The following is a 16,439-nucleotide window of genomic DNA, read 5'->3' on the forward strand; positions in this document are numbered from 1 at the left end:
CGTTTCGACACATTACAGTGGCCGCGGTCACGAACAGTGGGGGCACACCTTTAAACGTTACCTATTCACGTACACGCAGCGCCTCTGGCGACAAATGATAGCACTAAATTGACAAATGTGTCAAACGTGGACATTGAAAATTCAGTCTGTCCGCCATGTTTCCGCTGTATGTTGGCTGTCTGGCTTTCGCGGTGATTTTTAAGTTTATCTGTTTTTTGCTGTTGTCTTAAAGTTGTATTACATTGCTCCGCTTGGGTGACCAAGTGAAGTGACCACCATAAACTTGTTTGCTTTCCGGCCTCGCGATGTAATGCAACTTGCGCAATTTTCTTACAGGTAAGTAAGTAAGAAGTAGAGTATGAGGCAATTCCTTTAAATCTATCGAGTAGCGTATCAAATGAAAGGTAATAATTAGCCATTCTAAATATATATGGGTATAATAGTTTTAATCTAACATTTCCACAGAACTATTAAAAAGTGTGAAATAAAATAATAAATTTAAAAAATAAAGAATCCCGACTGCCTTAAAAAATACTAAAAAAAGAATACAAGTCTAGTGGGCTAGAATTCTGTTTAATAGCTAACTTAAAGTTCAACAGTCGGGAGCCATTCAAATCTTGACCAGCTCAAAAATTCTTAGACTTAGGGGACCGACTGTTGAACTTTAAGTTAGCTACTACACTTTTTTCTTCTTCTAGCCCACTAGACTCGTTTTCGTCTTTTTAGTATTTCTTAAGGAAGTCGGGTTTTTTATTTTTTAATTGTTATAAAACAACGTATTATTCCACTGAAACAACAGCCGCATCGTACAAGTCTAACCTCCACGCATTATTTCTTTTTACTTTTCCTCAAGGAAAACTCCCAGGACTTATTCCCCTGACAAATTAATCCAGGAGAACGGAAGCCTCACCTGTCACCTGGATTACTACGAGCAAGGGGAGTTAACCGAGTCAGGATATTCGATCTTTGATGAAATTGTAAACGTATCGAGGTAGCTTTGGATCTGAGGGAAAATCATAGCAACTACACACACACATACACCCACGCACACACGCATGCACGCACACGCACACACACACACACGCGCGCGCATACTCTCTCTGTCTCCCTTACATACACACACACGCACACACTTCAACTAACTTCTAAAGTGCTTATTGTTAATTTTATATGTTTAAGATTTGGAACTCGCGATACAAATGTATTGTTTTGTATGTAATGTATGTGTGTATTTATTTATTCCAACAAAAAAAATGACAGCATTACAGTTAGACACCAATGCTCTGTAAAATTCAAATTATATACAAAACAAAAAGACATAAAATATTTTTGAACTTCGTCTTCGTTGCTACCCTAAAACTACGGAACGCCACACTCTCCGGCCAGAAGTCGGAGCGCAGGAACATCTGCTGGTGCTTGGCAGGCACTTGGAGTTTAAATGAGCTGACCTTTGAGACTCGAGCGGGATGATGGACAGCTTAGCTGGGCTCCTTGTAACCGGGTCTTTACTGCCTCGCGGACGTGCTCGAACACCTTCTCAGGCGTCGTCTTCTTGTCCAACCGAGACAGGTAGATGTCCACCCTCGGTACTGCAGCTTGAATTCAGGACGACGACCAGACAGGGCGAAATACAGAGTCGAAAAGTCTTCTGTCTTCAGGTCATAAAACTCGCATAATTAGTTCGTTTCATAAGCCCATACTCATAATTTATTTTAACACTTCTTATAATATAGCAGTTGTATTTATAAACACTATTGTTTTCAATCTTTGAGTATTTATCTAGATAACAATAATAATAATAGATTTTTTTTTAATAAACTTCGGTGCCACAGCTATGCCGTAGAACCTTATCTCGTAGACCTTCTACGCTCCTCTGTCGTAGCGAGTCTACGAATATAACAAATCCACACGTTGTCTCTGTGTACCTGTCATTTGCAAAAAACCGTTACTCGTTTGAGATTTTTTAAAAACTTTTTGTTCACGCATGTATTTAGGTAGATAACCATCGGATGTTTGAAACCATACCTACATTAAATTCACCATAATATATTTTGTTTTGGCGCATTTAAGTAAAAACACAAAGTGTAAGTTGTTTTATACTTGTAATGTATAGATCATTTAGTAATATTGTAAATCTGTTAAAAAAATAAACCTCGTTGAGTTTCTTGCCGGATTCTTCTCAGCAGAGGTTTTTTCGAACTGGTGGTAGATTTTTTTTTACATTCATAAGTGCTTGTTATATTACAGCCTAAATTGAATAAACATATTTTGACTTTGACTTTGACTTTATGGGACATTAATTGGGTACCTTGTATAGTACATTTGTAATTGAAAAAAAAACACATACACACAAGTTTTCTAATTAACATAATTTTAAGCTATGTGATTTAAAAAAAAAATATTTTTTCACCAGCTAGGTGCAATGATGAGTGTTAACTGACGGTTAAATGTGATGATCACAAGCCTGAAACAATCAATAAATTTTCCATGCATCAGTTGTTTTAAAAAACTTAAGTTTTTTTTTGAGATACAATTTTTGTCTTTGTCTTAAGAAGGCAACCTTTGTGTTCCTTTTTTTTCAATTAAAAATTTGTGAGCACTATGCCAAAATGCAATATTTTTTAAATATGTTACTACAATTTTTCCTTTTTCAATTTCAGGTGCTGAGAACACACCCCCTAGAAGGCGTCCCTAGAGGGGGGGGCGCGGGCCCGCCGGACAGGACGGGCCCGCAGTAGGGCAACAAGTACCCTAAGTAAGTAACAAAATAAAAAAAACAAGAAATAGTGCACGTAAAATGACTTAAAACTGGTGTGGAACAACAAGATCTGAAAATTTAAAAAACGAAAACAAGTTTTTTTCTTCGATGAAGTGATTTTAAAATTCACTCTAAAATTAGAAGATATTTTGAAGTTAACGCGGAATATTTAAGCAGTTGGCTAGGTGAGTTTGAATAAACTATGAACAAATATATCCACTTTTTTGATAATATTGGTAAGGATGTATGTGCATTATGTATGTCTTACTCATTGGCATTGTTTTAATTTTATAACTGGTATAATTTATCCGTAAAAAGCCGTGGTGGCCGAGTGGTTTGACCTATGGCCTCTCAAACAGATGATCGTGGGTTCAAACCCCGGCTCGCACCTCTGAGTTTTTCGAAATTCACGTGCGAAATTACATTTGAAATTTACCACTAGCTTTACGGTGAAGGAAAACATCGTGAGGAAACCTGCACAAACCTGCGAAGCAATTCAATGGTGAGTGTGAAGTTCCCAATCCGCACTGGGCCCGCGCGGGAACTACGGTCCACGCCCTCTCATTCTGAAAAGAGGTCTGTGTCCTGTAGTGGATCAAATCCGAGATGATCTATTTGAAGTTTTGAGCGCGTAAACCATTAGGCCAGGTAAGAATTGAATAGGTTAGGTTGAATAGGTCCAGGTTGACGCAAAAAAAAACACACAGGAATTTAAAAAAAATAAAAACAAACAAACATGTGTATGCTGGCTTTCCAATTTATTTAATTAGTTACGAAGTAAAAAATTATTCAAATTAACCCAATTATCTGCTGAAATATTCTGGTTTTGCTTTAATCAAACTTTATCGCATTAAGGCTTTAGCTTCTGTCGGTCTTATTTCATTATACACCATATCGTTATATTACACGGCCCGAAGTTCCGAGATGCGGTTTAATTTCATTTTTTATTATTATGGAAAACGTTTATCGAATTGCAATACCATTTGTCGAATAAATAACCTTGACCGAGGTAATATAACTTCACCCTACATTTTACCACAGTAATAAAACGGTTTACCGTCATCAAAACCATATCAGTCGTGAAAAATTTACTACAAAACTGGCAACATTTTATGTGTTTAAAACACTAACCCATTTTAGTTGACGCCATTTTGTCCCAAACAATAAATCCTGGCAAGCTATAAAGTATTTTCTTTCTTTTTTCAAACCGCACTTGAATACAATCTGAAGAGTTCTCCTGTATAAAGGACCTTTTTTCTATGTCTTCTGTTTTGTTTATTTTCATTATTTTTTTCGAATCCCTTAACGGCCAGCACGATTTATGTTTCTTAAATGTTTTTTGTAAATTAAAACGTTATTTTATCGGTTTATTTTTCGAATGTTTGAAGGTCGTTTTTTAGAAGTTAGCGAAGTAATTACGCGACGACTAAAGGAAACTTCAGAAAAACTTCGATACCACTTCCATTTTGTGTTGAAATTTATTTACCATTTTATGATTGATTTATTAGTATTCTGGCTGAAGTAAATTTACAATTTAAACTTAAATATTTACATAACAAATACCAATTTTAGAGAAAACAATGAAAATATTATGAATGAAGACGTTACTTTAAGTCAACTTTATATTCATAAATGCATACACTATTATCCCTACTATATATAATATTATAAATGCGAAAGTAACTCTGTCTGTCTGTCTGTCTGTATGTCTGTTACCCTTTCACGTCGAAACCACTGAATCGATTTTGATGAAATTTGGTATATAGGTAGTTTGAACCCCAAGGATCAACATAGGATACCTTTTATTCCGGTAGAGGGCGCCACCGCGCGATAACCAAGATCCGCGCAGACGTAGTCGCGGGCATAAGCTAGTAGAAAAATAATTTATACAGACAAAATATCGTTATAGCTCAGCGGGGCAATGCGGCAAGTATTTTTCGTACATTTTTGTTCTTTTAAGGCCTCTACCTGCTACACGGTATATTGTATTTCAATCCAATTTATGAAAAGTGTAAACGAAGACGCCATTAACCCGACCACAGACATTTAGTGATGTGAAAACCTAGAAACTATTGAAAAATAAATAATCTGTTCATTAAATCGATTAATTTATTTATTGAATAGATCAAAGTATTGTCGTCTTTTTTTTATTTATACCTAATACTTGATTCCATTCCAAAGACTGTTTATTCAATTATAAAAACAATAACATTTTTTTTATAATTTTAAAGTAAGTAAATAAAAATCGCTTGTTCAATCGCATTAATCGATTTTTGAAATATCAAATTTTCCACCATCTCTACGCTAGTCTATGCTACTACTGTATACATGTTTCATTCAAGAAATAACGTCAGATTTTGACAAAGATTTTTCAAATGAAAATTAAATATTCAAATCAAGTGAATTTTGGTAAAAAAAGTGATTAGACGTCTATTTAAAAGACACGAATTATAGATAAATGTGTTATTGATTCGATCCAGTGGGTGTTTATGCAAGACTTTTTTATAAAATCGGTTTGTTTACACTTTTTATAAATCCTATTGATATATCGTATAAATCATATACCATAACGGTAATAGGAACGTCGCAGGACCGGAATCTCACGCGCATATATGACACGCGACGGCGACGGTTGGTTACGAAACGTGCTAGTGGCCATAGTCTCATTGTTTTCAATACAAAGAATATAATTTATGCATGAGACATTGCTATTACTGTCATGGTATAATATGGTGTAATTTGGGCTCCACAGAAAACCAGCGTTACTGCACGTAATGTGCGGCAACACATGCTGAGTGGAGACCCTTTTTGGTATCCTGCCGTGTCACCTAGTAACATAGTTTTAGTGCTAGTTCTAGTCTTAGTTTTAGGTGGTACTTTTGGAGCCAAAATAAACTTTTCTTTCTTTCTTTCTTTCTTTCTAATGGGTAGAGACCTTAATGTGTCAGAAACAGCTACTTGGGTAGATTAGCAAGTAGGTAAGAATTATAAGAAGAAAGAATACTTTTAGCATTGACGGGCAAACAACACTAGGTATCAGCGTTATACCATTAGCGAGAAAACGAAATGGAAGCAGCGAAAACATGTTTTCATGGAACCAGTTGAAAAATATGCATTGCTCTTAAAACCGAGATATAAGGGATCAACCACACCGGCGCTAAAATATGCTGACACACGCGTCACGATTTTAACGCGTATCGTCTACGCTCAAAAAACATTGATGCAGCGTAAACGCGTGTCAAGTGTCACTTTTAAGAGAAGTCTCTTCGTTCCATTCTCCATACAAACGTAGCCCTGGTCTCATTTGAAAAGTAGGCAACAGAAATAGATGAAATTTTGTAAGTATGGACTAGACGTAATTATCTATGCCTGTGGTTTTTCAGATTTTCATATAAATGTGTAGTAAGTATCAGAATTACAGGAGCTCAAAAATCGACAAAAAAAGATATCAACTTTGCACGAGAGTTACAGACTAATAAAGCAGTTTTACAAAAATAAAAAAAAACACAGGCATAGAAAATATAATGAATATCTTGATTGTAAAATATCATTGATTTCTGTGCTATACTTTTCGTATAATATGAGGACAACGAAACCCAAAATTCAACCACCCAAATCTTAAAAAGCCAACAGCTATCTCGATATAAATTACGGACGTCGTTGCGGAAGGCATGGGGGGGGGATGGCTGCGAGCGCTTATGTCACGAGCGATAAAGACAGCAATATTCCAAAGGAATAAATAACGCGACCGCGCGGCCTGCAGGGAAACTCTTAATACGGATTGATAAGCCTCGTAACTGTTTGACAATCGTAATTTTGTTAAGTAATACAGTAAAATACATATTATAAAGCACAAAAAAGGGCATCGACACATAATAATGAAGCGCGCTGATATAGGTACTTAACAAATATTAATTTTACAAGTGCTTTCCTTTTTTTAATCAAGTGTCCTAAAAAACATTTAATGATTTTAAAAATTAATGTATACATCTATCTTTTTTCATTATTTTATATTAAAATAAGTATTTGGTAAGAATTTCATTTTTAATACAGGCTATTTTTGCTGACTGTACTTTTTGTTGATTTTACTTGTATTGTCACCCAAACTCCATTTGCAAACCAAATTTCAAGTCAATGCCATTAACCGTTGAAGAATTCCGTCCTTTGGAGACGACCCTGGCTGGACTACCAGGATGTCACTACCAGATTATTGTACTGTCACGCAATTTACATTGGTAAACTAAATTTCAAGTCAATCCAACTACTGGAAGTGGGTCAAATTCAACTTGCAAGATTTGATTACAGACAGACAATGGGACAGGTGAAACTAAATAAAAGCTTCTAAAAACTCTATAGTTTTTGCCAACCGTAGTTATTAGCGGATAACGAAATGTTTGAGAAGCGATGAGCATCTAGTGAGAGTAACTTTGTGACAGTGCGTCACTTTTCGACCAGTAGTGTAAATGGGACGCATTTAAAACCTGGCGTATGACGCACGTCTTTGCGTTCACGGTGTGTCAGTGTATTTCGAGAACCGGTGTGGTTGATTCTTTACTTGGCCAATTTCATTATCTCAAGAGCAAGATGAAGTTTTCTTTGTTAAGCAAAAATAAGATAATAAGGTACCTTACATAAAGTAGCTTTTACTCGCGGTTTTGCTTGCCCAATTAAATTTAAAATAAAATATTCAAATTCAAAACATTTAATTCAGACCATGTCCATAAGTGTTAGTTTACAGTACCTTATTCTATATTAGTTAACTCTAGATTTACATTATATTATATACAGAGCCTCTGGTCTTCATTATGTACTGAATCCCAGTTTTTCCAAAAAAACGCAAGCAGGAGACTTCAAAACCATACGCACGAGGTCGTTGCCGCTGTCACGTACACGATGCATCAGCAGGGCTACTACGAAACTCGAAACTCGAAGTTCGTATCGTACCGTTCCTCTCGCTTTCGTATTAAATAGTATAAGTGTCAGAGGGCCCGCACGACAGGAACTTCGAGTTTCGAGTTTCGTAGTAGCCCGGCAGGGACGCTGTTCTGTTTCGTATTGTTGACCTAAAACAGTTGGTACGCGACTTTGCGGGCATACCCGGTGCGCGGCTACACGGTGTCCCACTGCTGGGCAAAGGCCTCCCTTTCGGCTTCCACTCGTCTCTGGGTTCGGCAAAATGTCTACAGTCCGGCTGGAATCGCTCCAAATTGTAACGCCACCTCCTTTTAGGGACCAGGACATGTCTGCCGGATGCATCCGGATCATTGGGCCAAAATCACCACTGATTGGGTTCCATGCGACGGGCAACGGAGCAGTGGTAGGCCTAAATTTTAGGCTCTACGCCACCTACTTTTAGGGACTAAAATCTAATCTGTTCTGTTGTTGTGTTTAGGGACTAAAAAGAGGTGGCGTAGAGCCTAAAATGTAGGCTTTCCACTGCTCCGGTACCCGTCGCATGGAACCGAATTAGTGGTGATTTTGGCCCAATGAGCCGGATGCATCCGGCAGACATGTCCTGGCCAGACGTACTTTTTTTTTTATTCGACTGGATGGCAAACGAACAAGTGGGTCTCCTGATGGTAAGAGATCACCACCGCCCATAAACATCTACAACACCAGGGGTATTGCAGACGCGTTGCCAATCTAGAGGCTTAAGATGGAATACCTCACGTGCCAGTAATTTCACCGGCTGTCTTACTCTCCACGCCGAAACACAACAGTGCACGCACTGCTGCTTCACGGCAGGATTAGCGAGCAAGATGGTGGTAGCAATCCGGGCGGACCTTGCACAAGGTCCTACCACCTTGAGTTTGAGAACTTAAAAAAATTATTTCCAATTTTGTAAACAGATTGATTTTCAATTAACTTTAGCCTTGAAACAAATAGGTACATTGTTTGTCAAATGAGCAGGTAAAAAGTGGTGGCATTATATTCCACAGAATATTCTTATAAAACTCGCCCCCCCCACCCCCTCGCAAAAGGACGTCAAACCCCATCAAAAATTAAACGATCCATCGAAATCAGAATACATTATAGGGACTTCGGATTAAAAAAATAATGATTAATAGACCTTACGGGGTTTGATTCAGCGAAGTGTTTACTTTGAGCCCTTCGCTAAAAAATCGGAAAATTGAGTCGGATTTGCACATAAAGGGTTCCGCTGTAGCAGTCAAGCCCATAAATAACTGAACACTTTAGTGTTGTCACTTTTAAACATGACCAACTATATCTATATTGTTGTTTAGGTTACTGCGTTAAAATACTTACTATAATAAAGTTTTTTTTTAAATGATTATTTTTAATAGAGATCTGTATTTTCTCACCCCCGATCCTCATTTTTTAGAGCGGTGTTATAAGTTTGACCGCTGTGTGTCTGTGTGTCTGTCTGTGGTACCGTAGCTCTTAAACGGGTAGACCGATTTGAATGCTGTTTTTTTATTTGAAATCAGGTTTTCCAGCGATGGTTCTTAGACATGTTTCATCAAAATCGGTTTAGCTTTTTTTTAAGATATTGAACCTCTAAGTGACGAAGTCGGAGGTTTCCAACTTTTTTTACAAGCTTTTATTTAGTTTCACCTGTTCCGTTTTTTGTCATCAAGTCTTGCAAATTAAATTTGATTCACTTTCAGGTTATCGATTTAGCTGAAATTTTGTATACATATGTAAATCGCGTGACAATAGGTACAATAATCTCAGATTACCAGATTATTAATCTGGTAGTGACATCCTAGTAGTCCGGCCAGGATCGTCTCCGCAGGACGGAACTCTTCAACGGTTAATGGCATCGACTTGAAATTTGGGCAAATGTAGTTTGGGTGACAATGCAAGTATAGTCGACAAAAAGTACAGTCAGCAAAAAAAGCTTGCATTACAAATGATATTTTTACCACAAACTTATTTCCTTATTTTATTCGCAGACGCCATTTTCAAATATTATACATACTATGACATAGGGCCTTGGTCATTCGAGTACTTATTCCGTATAATTTTCATGGGCGCATTTTTGTGAACATAATAGAAGATTCTGTTACAGTTTCCCGGTTCTACTGGAAGGACAGGACGTTTAAAAATGAATCTAAAATATCATCAAGCTCTGAAACCCATTCATAATCTTATCTTCGAATGATGACCCGCCTATTTCACTCCGACATTTGACAAATCTAGAGATACCCACTTACCTCATAATGCTGAAATCTATACAGCCGTTTACAGGCTGCCGAGAGGACCAAAGAAAAAATATATACGCTAGAAAAACATAGCCCTCCTTCGGGCAGTTGGTTAAAAAATGTCTCCCCCCAAACACGTCAGCTGTTAATTATTGACGCCACGCTGTCATCTTGTTTTTAATAGCACTCCCAAGGATTGATGGGTTTTGTTGGAGTTTGTGTTATGAGCGATGCCTTGGATTTGAATTTTAACTAAACTGAAGCTAACATTAATGTCCCAGGAGTGGATGATAAAAAGATATTAGAGAGAGATTAGAATAATTTAGGATCTGGTTATCATCATCAGCCTATAGCCACAAAACACAGATAGTTCAGAAGTCAATCTCCTGTATGTACTTCACTTTTCATACCTACGATCGGCGGTCGCTCTAAGGTTGTCAACTATGGCTTATGCACCAAAAAACTATCGTGGTAGTGGCACTCGTATCTAGTTGTTTGATTTATTGTTGAGAATGAAACGGGAAGAATGGAAATATAAATTAATAACTAAAATATTTTAATTTTAATGTATATTATAAATTTGTCACAGAAAATATCTTGCGACGATTTCGTTATTGGCGAAATTCACGATTATTCAATTTAACAACCGTCCACTGAACAGTTATAATAACTTTTTTTTGTTGCTCCATTATTGCACAAAAAAGTTCACAGACGCGTGTCTCAAGCGGATGGCACTCGCGCTCGCACTGGTCCCAACCGGTCCGAGATATCGTGTCCGTGAGCAGTGTCTATGTGTGCGTTGCTTGAGCGCACTTGTATGGGGATTGATCTCTGAACTATCTGTGTTTTGTGCTATAGCAGTCCACTGCTGGAAATAGGCCTCCCCCAAAGAACGCCATTGTGCCCTGTCTTCGGCTCGACACATCCAGCTTCTACCAGCAGCCTTTCGCCATTGTCACTCCACTCCACCTGGCCGGAATGCGTCCTAGTCTGTGTTTGCCAAGATGCGGTCTCCACTCAAGAACTCATTAGGGAAAAATTAAGAAGATTAGTTGGATGAAAAAAAAAACTAATCAGGTAGTTGATTGCAAGAGAAGCTTATTTAAAGTATTAAGATTATAGAAGAGGAACTATCCAGCGACGCCTATCTAAGAAAGAGAAATTCAAAGAAAGAGAAGAGAAAAACCAAGATTTAAGTTATAAACTAAATCAAGTAGAACGTCTTAGTCGTCGTAAAAGTCTGATGGAACAAAGTGAAAAATGGCAATTTTCCACTGACATCAGCAGAACTCCTGAATAGTGATGATGATGAGATTGGGTGTTTCTTTATATTGACATAGGACGGCAAACGAGCACGTAATGTTGCTAATTTATAGTAATCGATGAGCGCCACCTATAGCACATAGACACGTTGGTAGACATCTATTTGTCATGGTTGAACAATAAGACGACAAAAGAGAATGTCATCGAGCACATCCGTGAAGCAGCTCTCTTAATGTGTTGGCTACACTATTTTTCAAATTATAAGTAGCCGAGAAGCCAACATCTCAACATCCCAAATCCTACCTAAAACAATACCGGAGAATCAACTAATTTAAAAACAAATTCATTACAGCCCCGGCGTACTTAAATTCCTTTTTTTAAATTAAGGGGGGAAAACAATTACGCCCAACGGTTTAACTTAACGAGTGAGTTAACGGTCGTCCCTACACATATAACGACCCATCTTATTAACGTGAAGTGTTACTGTTATACAGCCAATATAGAAAGCATTTTGATGGCCTATGGCCTCAAGACTTTGCGGAGTTGGGATATCATTAAAGTCTGTTAAGCTGTGGCGTTCAAACAATGTTTAGTTTGTATGTGAATGTGTTCGGCAGGATTTTTGTAATTGCTTTTAAGTCTATGAATGAGCGAGCTCGCAAACAAAGCATTTTAAACGTTACGTAACGATTCTGTTGTCAAATACTATTTGGAAATTTTACAACGTTACTCTTTCTTCGCGGAAATACCTATTACTTGGTGATTCAGGAGAAGTGAGCAGAACCAACCCTACACGATTGTTCACAATTATATTTAAGTAAAACCCTCAATTTTTTTATAGCAGTGACCTTGCACTGAGTAAAAATTTTTATGCATTTTGTTTTTGACCGATATTTACCTTTAACTAACTGAATCCGGACGGATTGGTCATGCTCACGTTTCCCAAATCACCCTTTATTGTTATAAATTATGTAGACGACGCATGTATAACGTTTTAATAAAGAGTTATACATACCTACGCTGTCTAGCATTTGGCCACTAATAAAATTGGAAAGCAAGCAGCGCGGAAAGAAAACAAAAGAATATCGAGAGTCCTGTCATAGTCCTTGTCCGCGCTGCGTGTTTAATTTTGCATTATTATTAAAAAGTTGTTTTATTTTACTAATTTACACTCCAAAGATCAATATACAGTCTACAAATTACTTATAATCCAATTTTCAATCCATCTTTTAAATGCAATCCTACTGGCATAATCAATTTGAAAAAAAAGAATGATATTTTTGCACTCAATACTATTTTGAGCCAGATAAGAGACAGATAATGAGGGCTATTTTATATGAATTCTTCAAATAGATGCGCTAGTCTATCGTTTACTGCAAATCTCAAATATTATGTTGTGAGCTACGCGGGTTTATTTTATAATTAGAATAATTTTGTGAATATTTTGCTAATATCTGGAATTAATTAATGGCAAAAATGCGTTCGCATACAAAAATGTCTTTTTTGAGATCGTTTTGCGTCAGAAACCTTTGTACCCTCCTTTTTTAACGCGCGACGCCCAGACGGACGCTTGCAATGATATTTTATGGTACGGTGTTAAGGTGTATTAAATATAATAATCTAAACTTCGTTTTCACGCTTAATACCAATGAAAGCCATACAAAACCTCACGCAACAGTGCGCCATCTAGTGAGACAAAAGGATCCCTCATTGTTTGAAATTTTATTCATGATGTTAGTTACGAAATAAATGTTTCTTATTCTCATCCTTTACTGCACATTTTAATATGTGATGAATTTTCTAAAGCGAGAATCATACTTTGTAGAAATTATGTCTGTTTTTGGAACAGTTTTGTCTTAGAAGTCGTATTGCCTAAGGTTTCTGGCGCTCGCAATCGCAATCAAGACAGATTTCTCATACAAAATTGTCATATTGCGATGGCGAGCGTCAGAAACGTTACGCAAATATATAGCCTCAGTTTGTTTTCACGCGCGGACGCCCAGACGGACGCTTGCAATCCACACTTTAAAACCTCAGAACAGTGCGCTCTAGAAGACAAAAGAACATAGGCGTCAGCTGAGAAACTAAGATTATGCTTTGCATGTTAATGGCTGATTATATCTAGATTACTTAAACATCTATTTTCTTGAGATAAAAGCTGTTGTAGAGATTGCTGGGGTGTTGGATACTATAAATTTTGGAGTGCAGGTTTTATTCACGTTCATAATGTATTTCATATTTTTTTGAAATGCGATAGCAAGCATTACAAGAATAATGCGTCAGCTGTGAAAAGTAAGATTATGCGTTTGCATGTTAAGGCTGATTATATTGGGTTCTGAGTTACAAAAACATCTATTTTCTTGAGATAAACCTGTTAAAGATTTGCTGGGGTGTTGGTTACTATAAATTTTGGAGTGCAGGTTTTTCGATTCACGTTCATAATGTATTTCATATTTTTTTGGAAAATGCCCCCAAATTATTTTACAAAAATTCAATGTTGTCGTGCGAAGCTGCGCTGCGGAGTAAAGCCCAAGCCCTCTTGTTCTGAGAGGAGGCCTGTGCCCAGCAGTGGGACGTATATAGGTTGAATGATGATGATGATGAATTTATCGAATTAGGCGTTTCTTTGCGAAGGTCAATGAATTCAAACCATTATTTTGCTAACCCGCGATTTCACTCACTTAGGTCGTGGGTAAGCAAAGTAATTGTATCAGTTAATTTACAATATCTATTAGTAAAAAAAATGCGTTTTGTGTGAAAATCTGAGAGTATTTCATTTGACAACAAGATGAAATACAAGTTCGGAATCCAAAAATACGAACACGCCTTTTAAATCTGACAACTTCTCGCGTCAGCGGCGCCAAGATTAAAAAGTGTAGCAAAAGAAATCTCATTTTTAAAAAGGCATATCTCAAACCATCATAATCTGGGTCCTTCTTCAATCTAAGTTTAAAAATATCGAATCCCAACAGGATGCCGTAATCGCTGCAGATCATTGTGGACCCTCCCTTTGTAGATAGCCAGCTGTTTATACAAATAAAGTTTCTCAATTTATTCTGATACATTCTGGAATATTAGGTAAGTAACTTGACTGAATATGCCTTTATTACTTCTCTCATGTGCACCTTTCATCAGGTGAGACGAGGGTCAATTGTTGAGAAATTGAATGTCATGCTCGTAAAGTTCATATTTATGCTGGATCTAGGCGACATAAAATTACTTCTTATGCTCTAGTGCAAAAAGTAAATAAAAGACCAAGGCAATCAGGTGTCACAAACAAAATAGATTTTTAATAATTTTTATTTTATATAAAACTAGAAATCAATCAATATAAATCAGTATGAGTAAAAATTTATAATTATTTAAAAATGCACGAGAAATAAAAGGTTCCTTGCAATTGAACAATTGTTTTCAATGTTGCTATTTCATTTCCTCGCAGTCGAAGTGAAAAGCAGAGTGTGAAACTCGATCATTAAACCCATTTTACCCTTGACGTGTCTGTCTACCCTCGCTATACCGGCTCGGGTGGCTATATCAACGTCTCGGGTAAAATGACTCGTTTTATGCTCTTGTTGGACTAGTTGTATTGTACCTATTTGTAATGTAACAAGCCCGGATTGTTGCCGTGAACATGCTAGCAGTTGAATTGAAAGTATGAATTACGAATCTCATGGAGATTCTCAAAAATTATCATCGTCATCTTCATTTACATTGCAAGAACACCGATACCAAATATGTACTGAAATTGTGTGATTCTGACTTTGACTTTGATTTGAAATTTTATTAAGATTTACAAATTAAATTATATATTACATAATTGTGTGATTTACCTTGCGAAAATCTCGATCTTTTGAGATGTAGGGTTAAAAAGTAGCGTTAATGTTATTTGAAAGACCCAGGACTAAAAAAAAAAAGGAAAATTACAAAGGACTCACAAACTTTCTATTAGCAGCTGTGTGTAAGCAACTGGAGGTCTATGGGGGAAGCCTATCTTTAACAGTGGACGTCCTACGGCTAAATGATGATGATGATAAGGATTTGTATGGCAACCGGCTGTGCTCAAGAGTTCCCTTATAACGCTCCCAACTGACGCATTCCCGAAGACGCCGGCAAGAATTTACATTTGCCGGGCCATCCTATTTGCAAAATGGCGACGAACGGCTCAAAGTTGACTCCATATAATGGTTCGTAGGTGTTCCCTTATTAAAAATGTTGGCGATGAGCTCGGGATGAAAAATGTAGGTACACCGTGATGGAAGATGAACTGAGTTATCTGCTTTTTTACCCCCGACGCAAAAAGAGGGGTGTTTTAAGTTTGACCGCTATGTGTGTCTGTCTGTCTGTCTATGGCACTTTAGCTATTAAACGGGTGGACCAATTTGAATGCGGTTTTTTTATTTGAAAGCAGGTTTTCTAGCAATGGTTGTTACATATGTTTTATTAAAATCGGTTTAGCCGTTTTTGAGATATTGAACTTTGAAGTGACAAAGTCGGAGGTTTTCCAACTTTTTGTTGGATAGTTTATGCAGTCAAGAACTTAACGTGGTTAACATAGAACGATGTCAAAGCCATATTGATTGCTTGGAGAGGTTTCCGCGTTATAAATTTGCCATCATAATTGAGTAGTAGTTGCTGAAAAGAAAACCTTAATTATATGAGTGTTATTTGCTATGATGATGATGATGATGTGATCCTGTTATCCCTCACTAGGGACATAGGGCTCGTAGAAGAGTTTTCCATTTGGCTCGATCTTGCGCGGCTTCTTCCAACTCTTCCCAGCCGAGACCAATTGAGCCAGCCTCCTTCTCAACTGATCGCCTCCACGTGGTCCGAGGACGTCATGGCCGTCTTCTGCCAGTAGATTGCCAACGGAGACCCTGCTTGGGCAGGTGATCATTCGACCCTCGAAGCGTGTGTCCAATCCATCGCCATTTCCTTGTCATAACTTCTCGGCTTACTGGCTTCTGGTCATTTGCTATAGTTATAATAATATCTACAATAATAAGTGCTCTGTAAAAAAATCCAGTGTCTTACCTCCTTCACCTCTTTTTTGCCTCTTCCTTTTCTTCGTCTTTTCTGCTTAATTCCTAGTTTGGTTGGAATCAAACATCCTAAATTGGCATCAAGATACTTAATCTTCGGTTACAAGTGTCTTTCTATTATGACTAAAAATAGCCCCGTTAAAGACATCGAATAGGCGGATGGATGGGCAGACAGCGAAACATTAGCAAAATGAACTCCTTGGTTCCCAG

General features: G+C 37.3%; 2 protein-coding genes across 2 annotated transcripts in view; both read left to right on the top strand.

Moving 5' to 3' along the window:
* LOC141437143 (voltage-dependent anion-selective channel-like) overlaps positions 1-2,738 on the top strand; it is a 3,839-nt gene extending 1,101 nt beyond the window's left edge. Inside the window, exon 3 of the mRNA XM_074100404.1 lies at positions 2,661-2,738. Coding sequence (XP_073956505.1) covers positions 2,661-2,738 — 78 coding nt within the window. The remainder of the gene's footprint in view (positions 1-2,660) is intronic.
* The window catches only part of tn (tripartite motif containing protein thin), a 74,034-nt gene continuing 60,259 nt past the window's right edge, over positions 2,665-16,439 (top strand). The window contains exon 1 of the mRNA XM_074099860.1: positions 2,665-2,755. The gene's annotated coding sequence lies outside the window, so the exon portion shown is untranslated. The remainder of the gene's footprint in view (positions 2,756-16,439) is intronic.

The sequence above is a fragment of the Choristoneura fumiferana genome, chromosome 17 (assembly GCF_025370935.1).
Source record: "Choristoneura fumiferana chromosome 17, NRCan_CFum_1, whole genome shotgun sequence".
In the NCBI taxonomy this organism is placed as follows: domain Eukaryota; kingdom Metazoa; phylum Arthropoda; class Insecta; order Lepidoptera; family Tortricidae; genus Choristoneura; species Choristoneura fumiferana.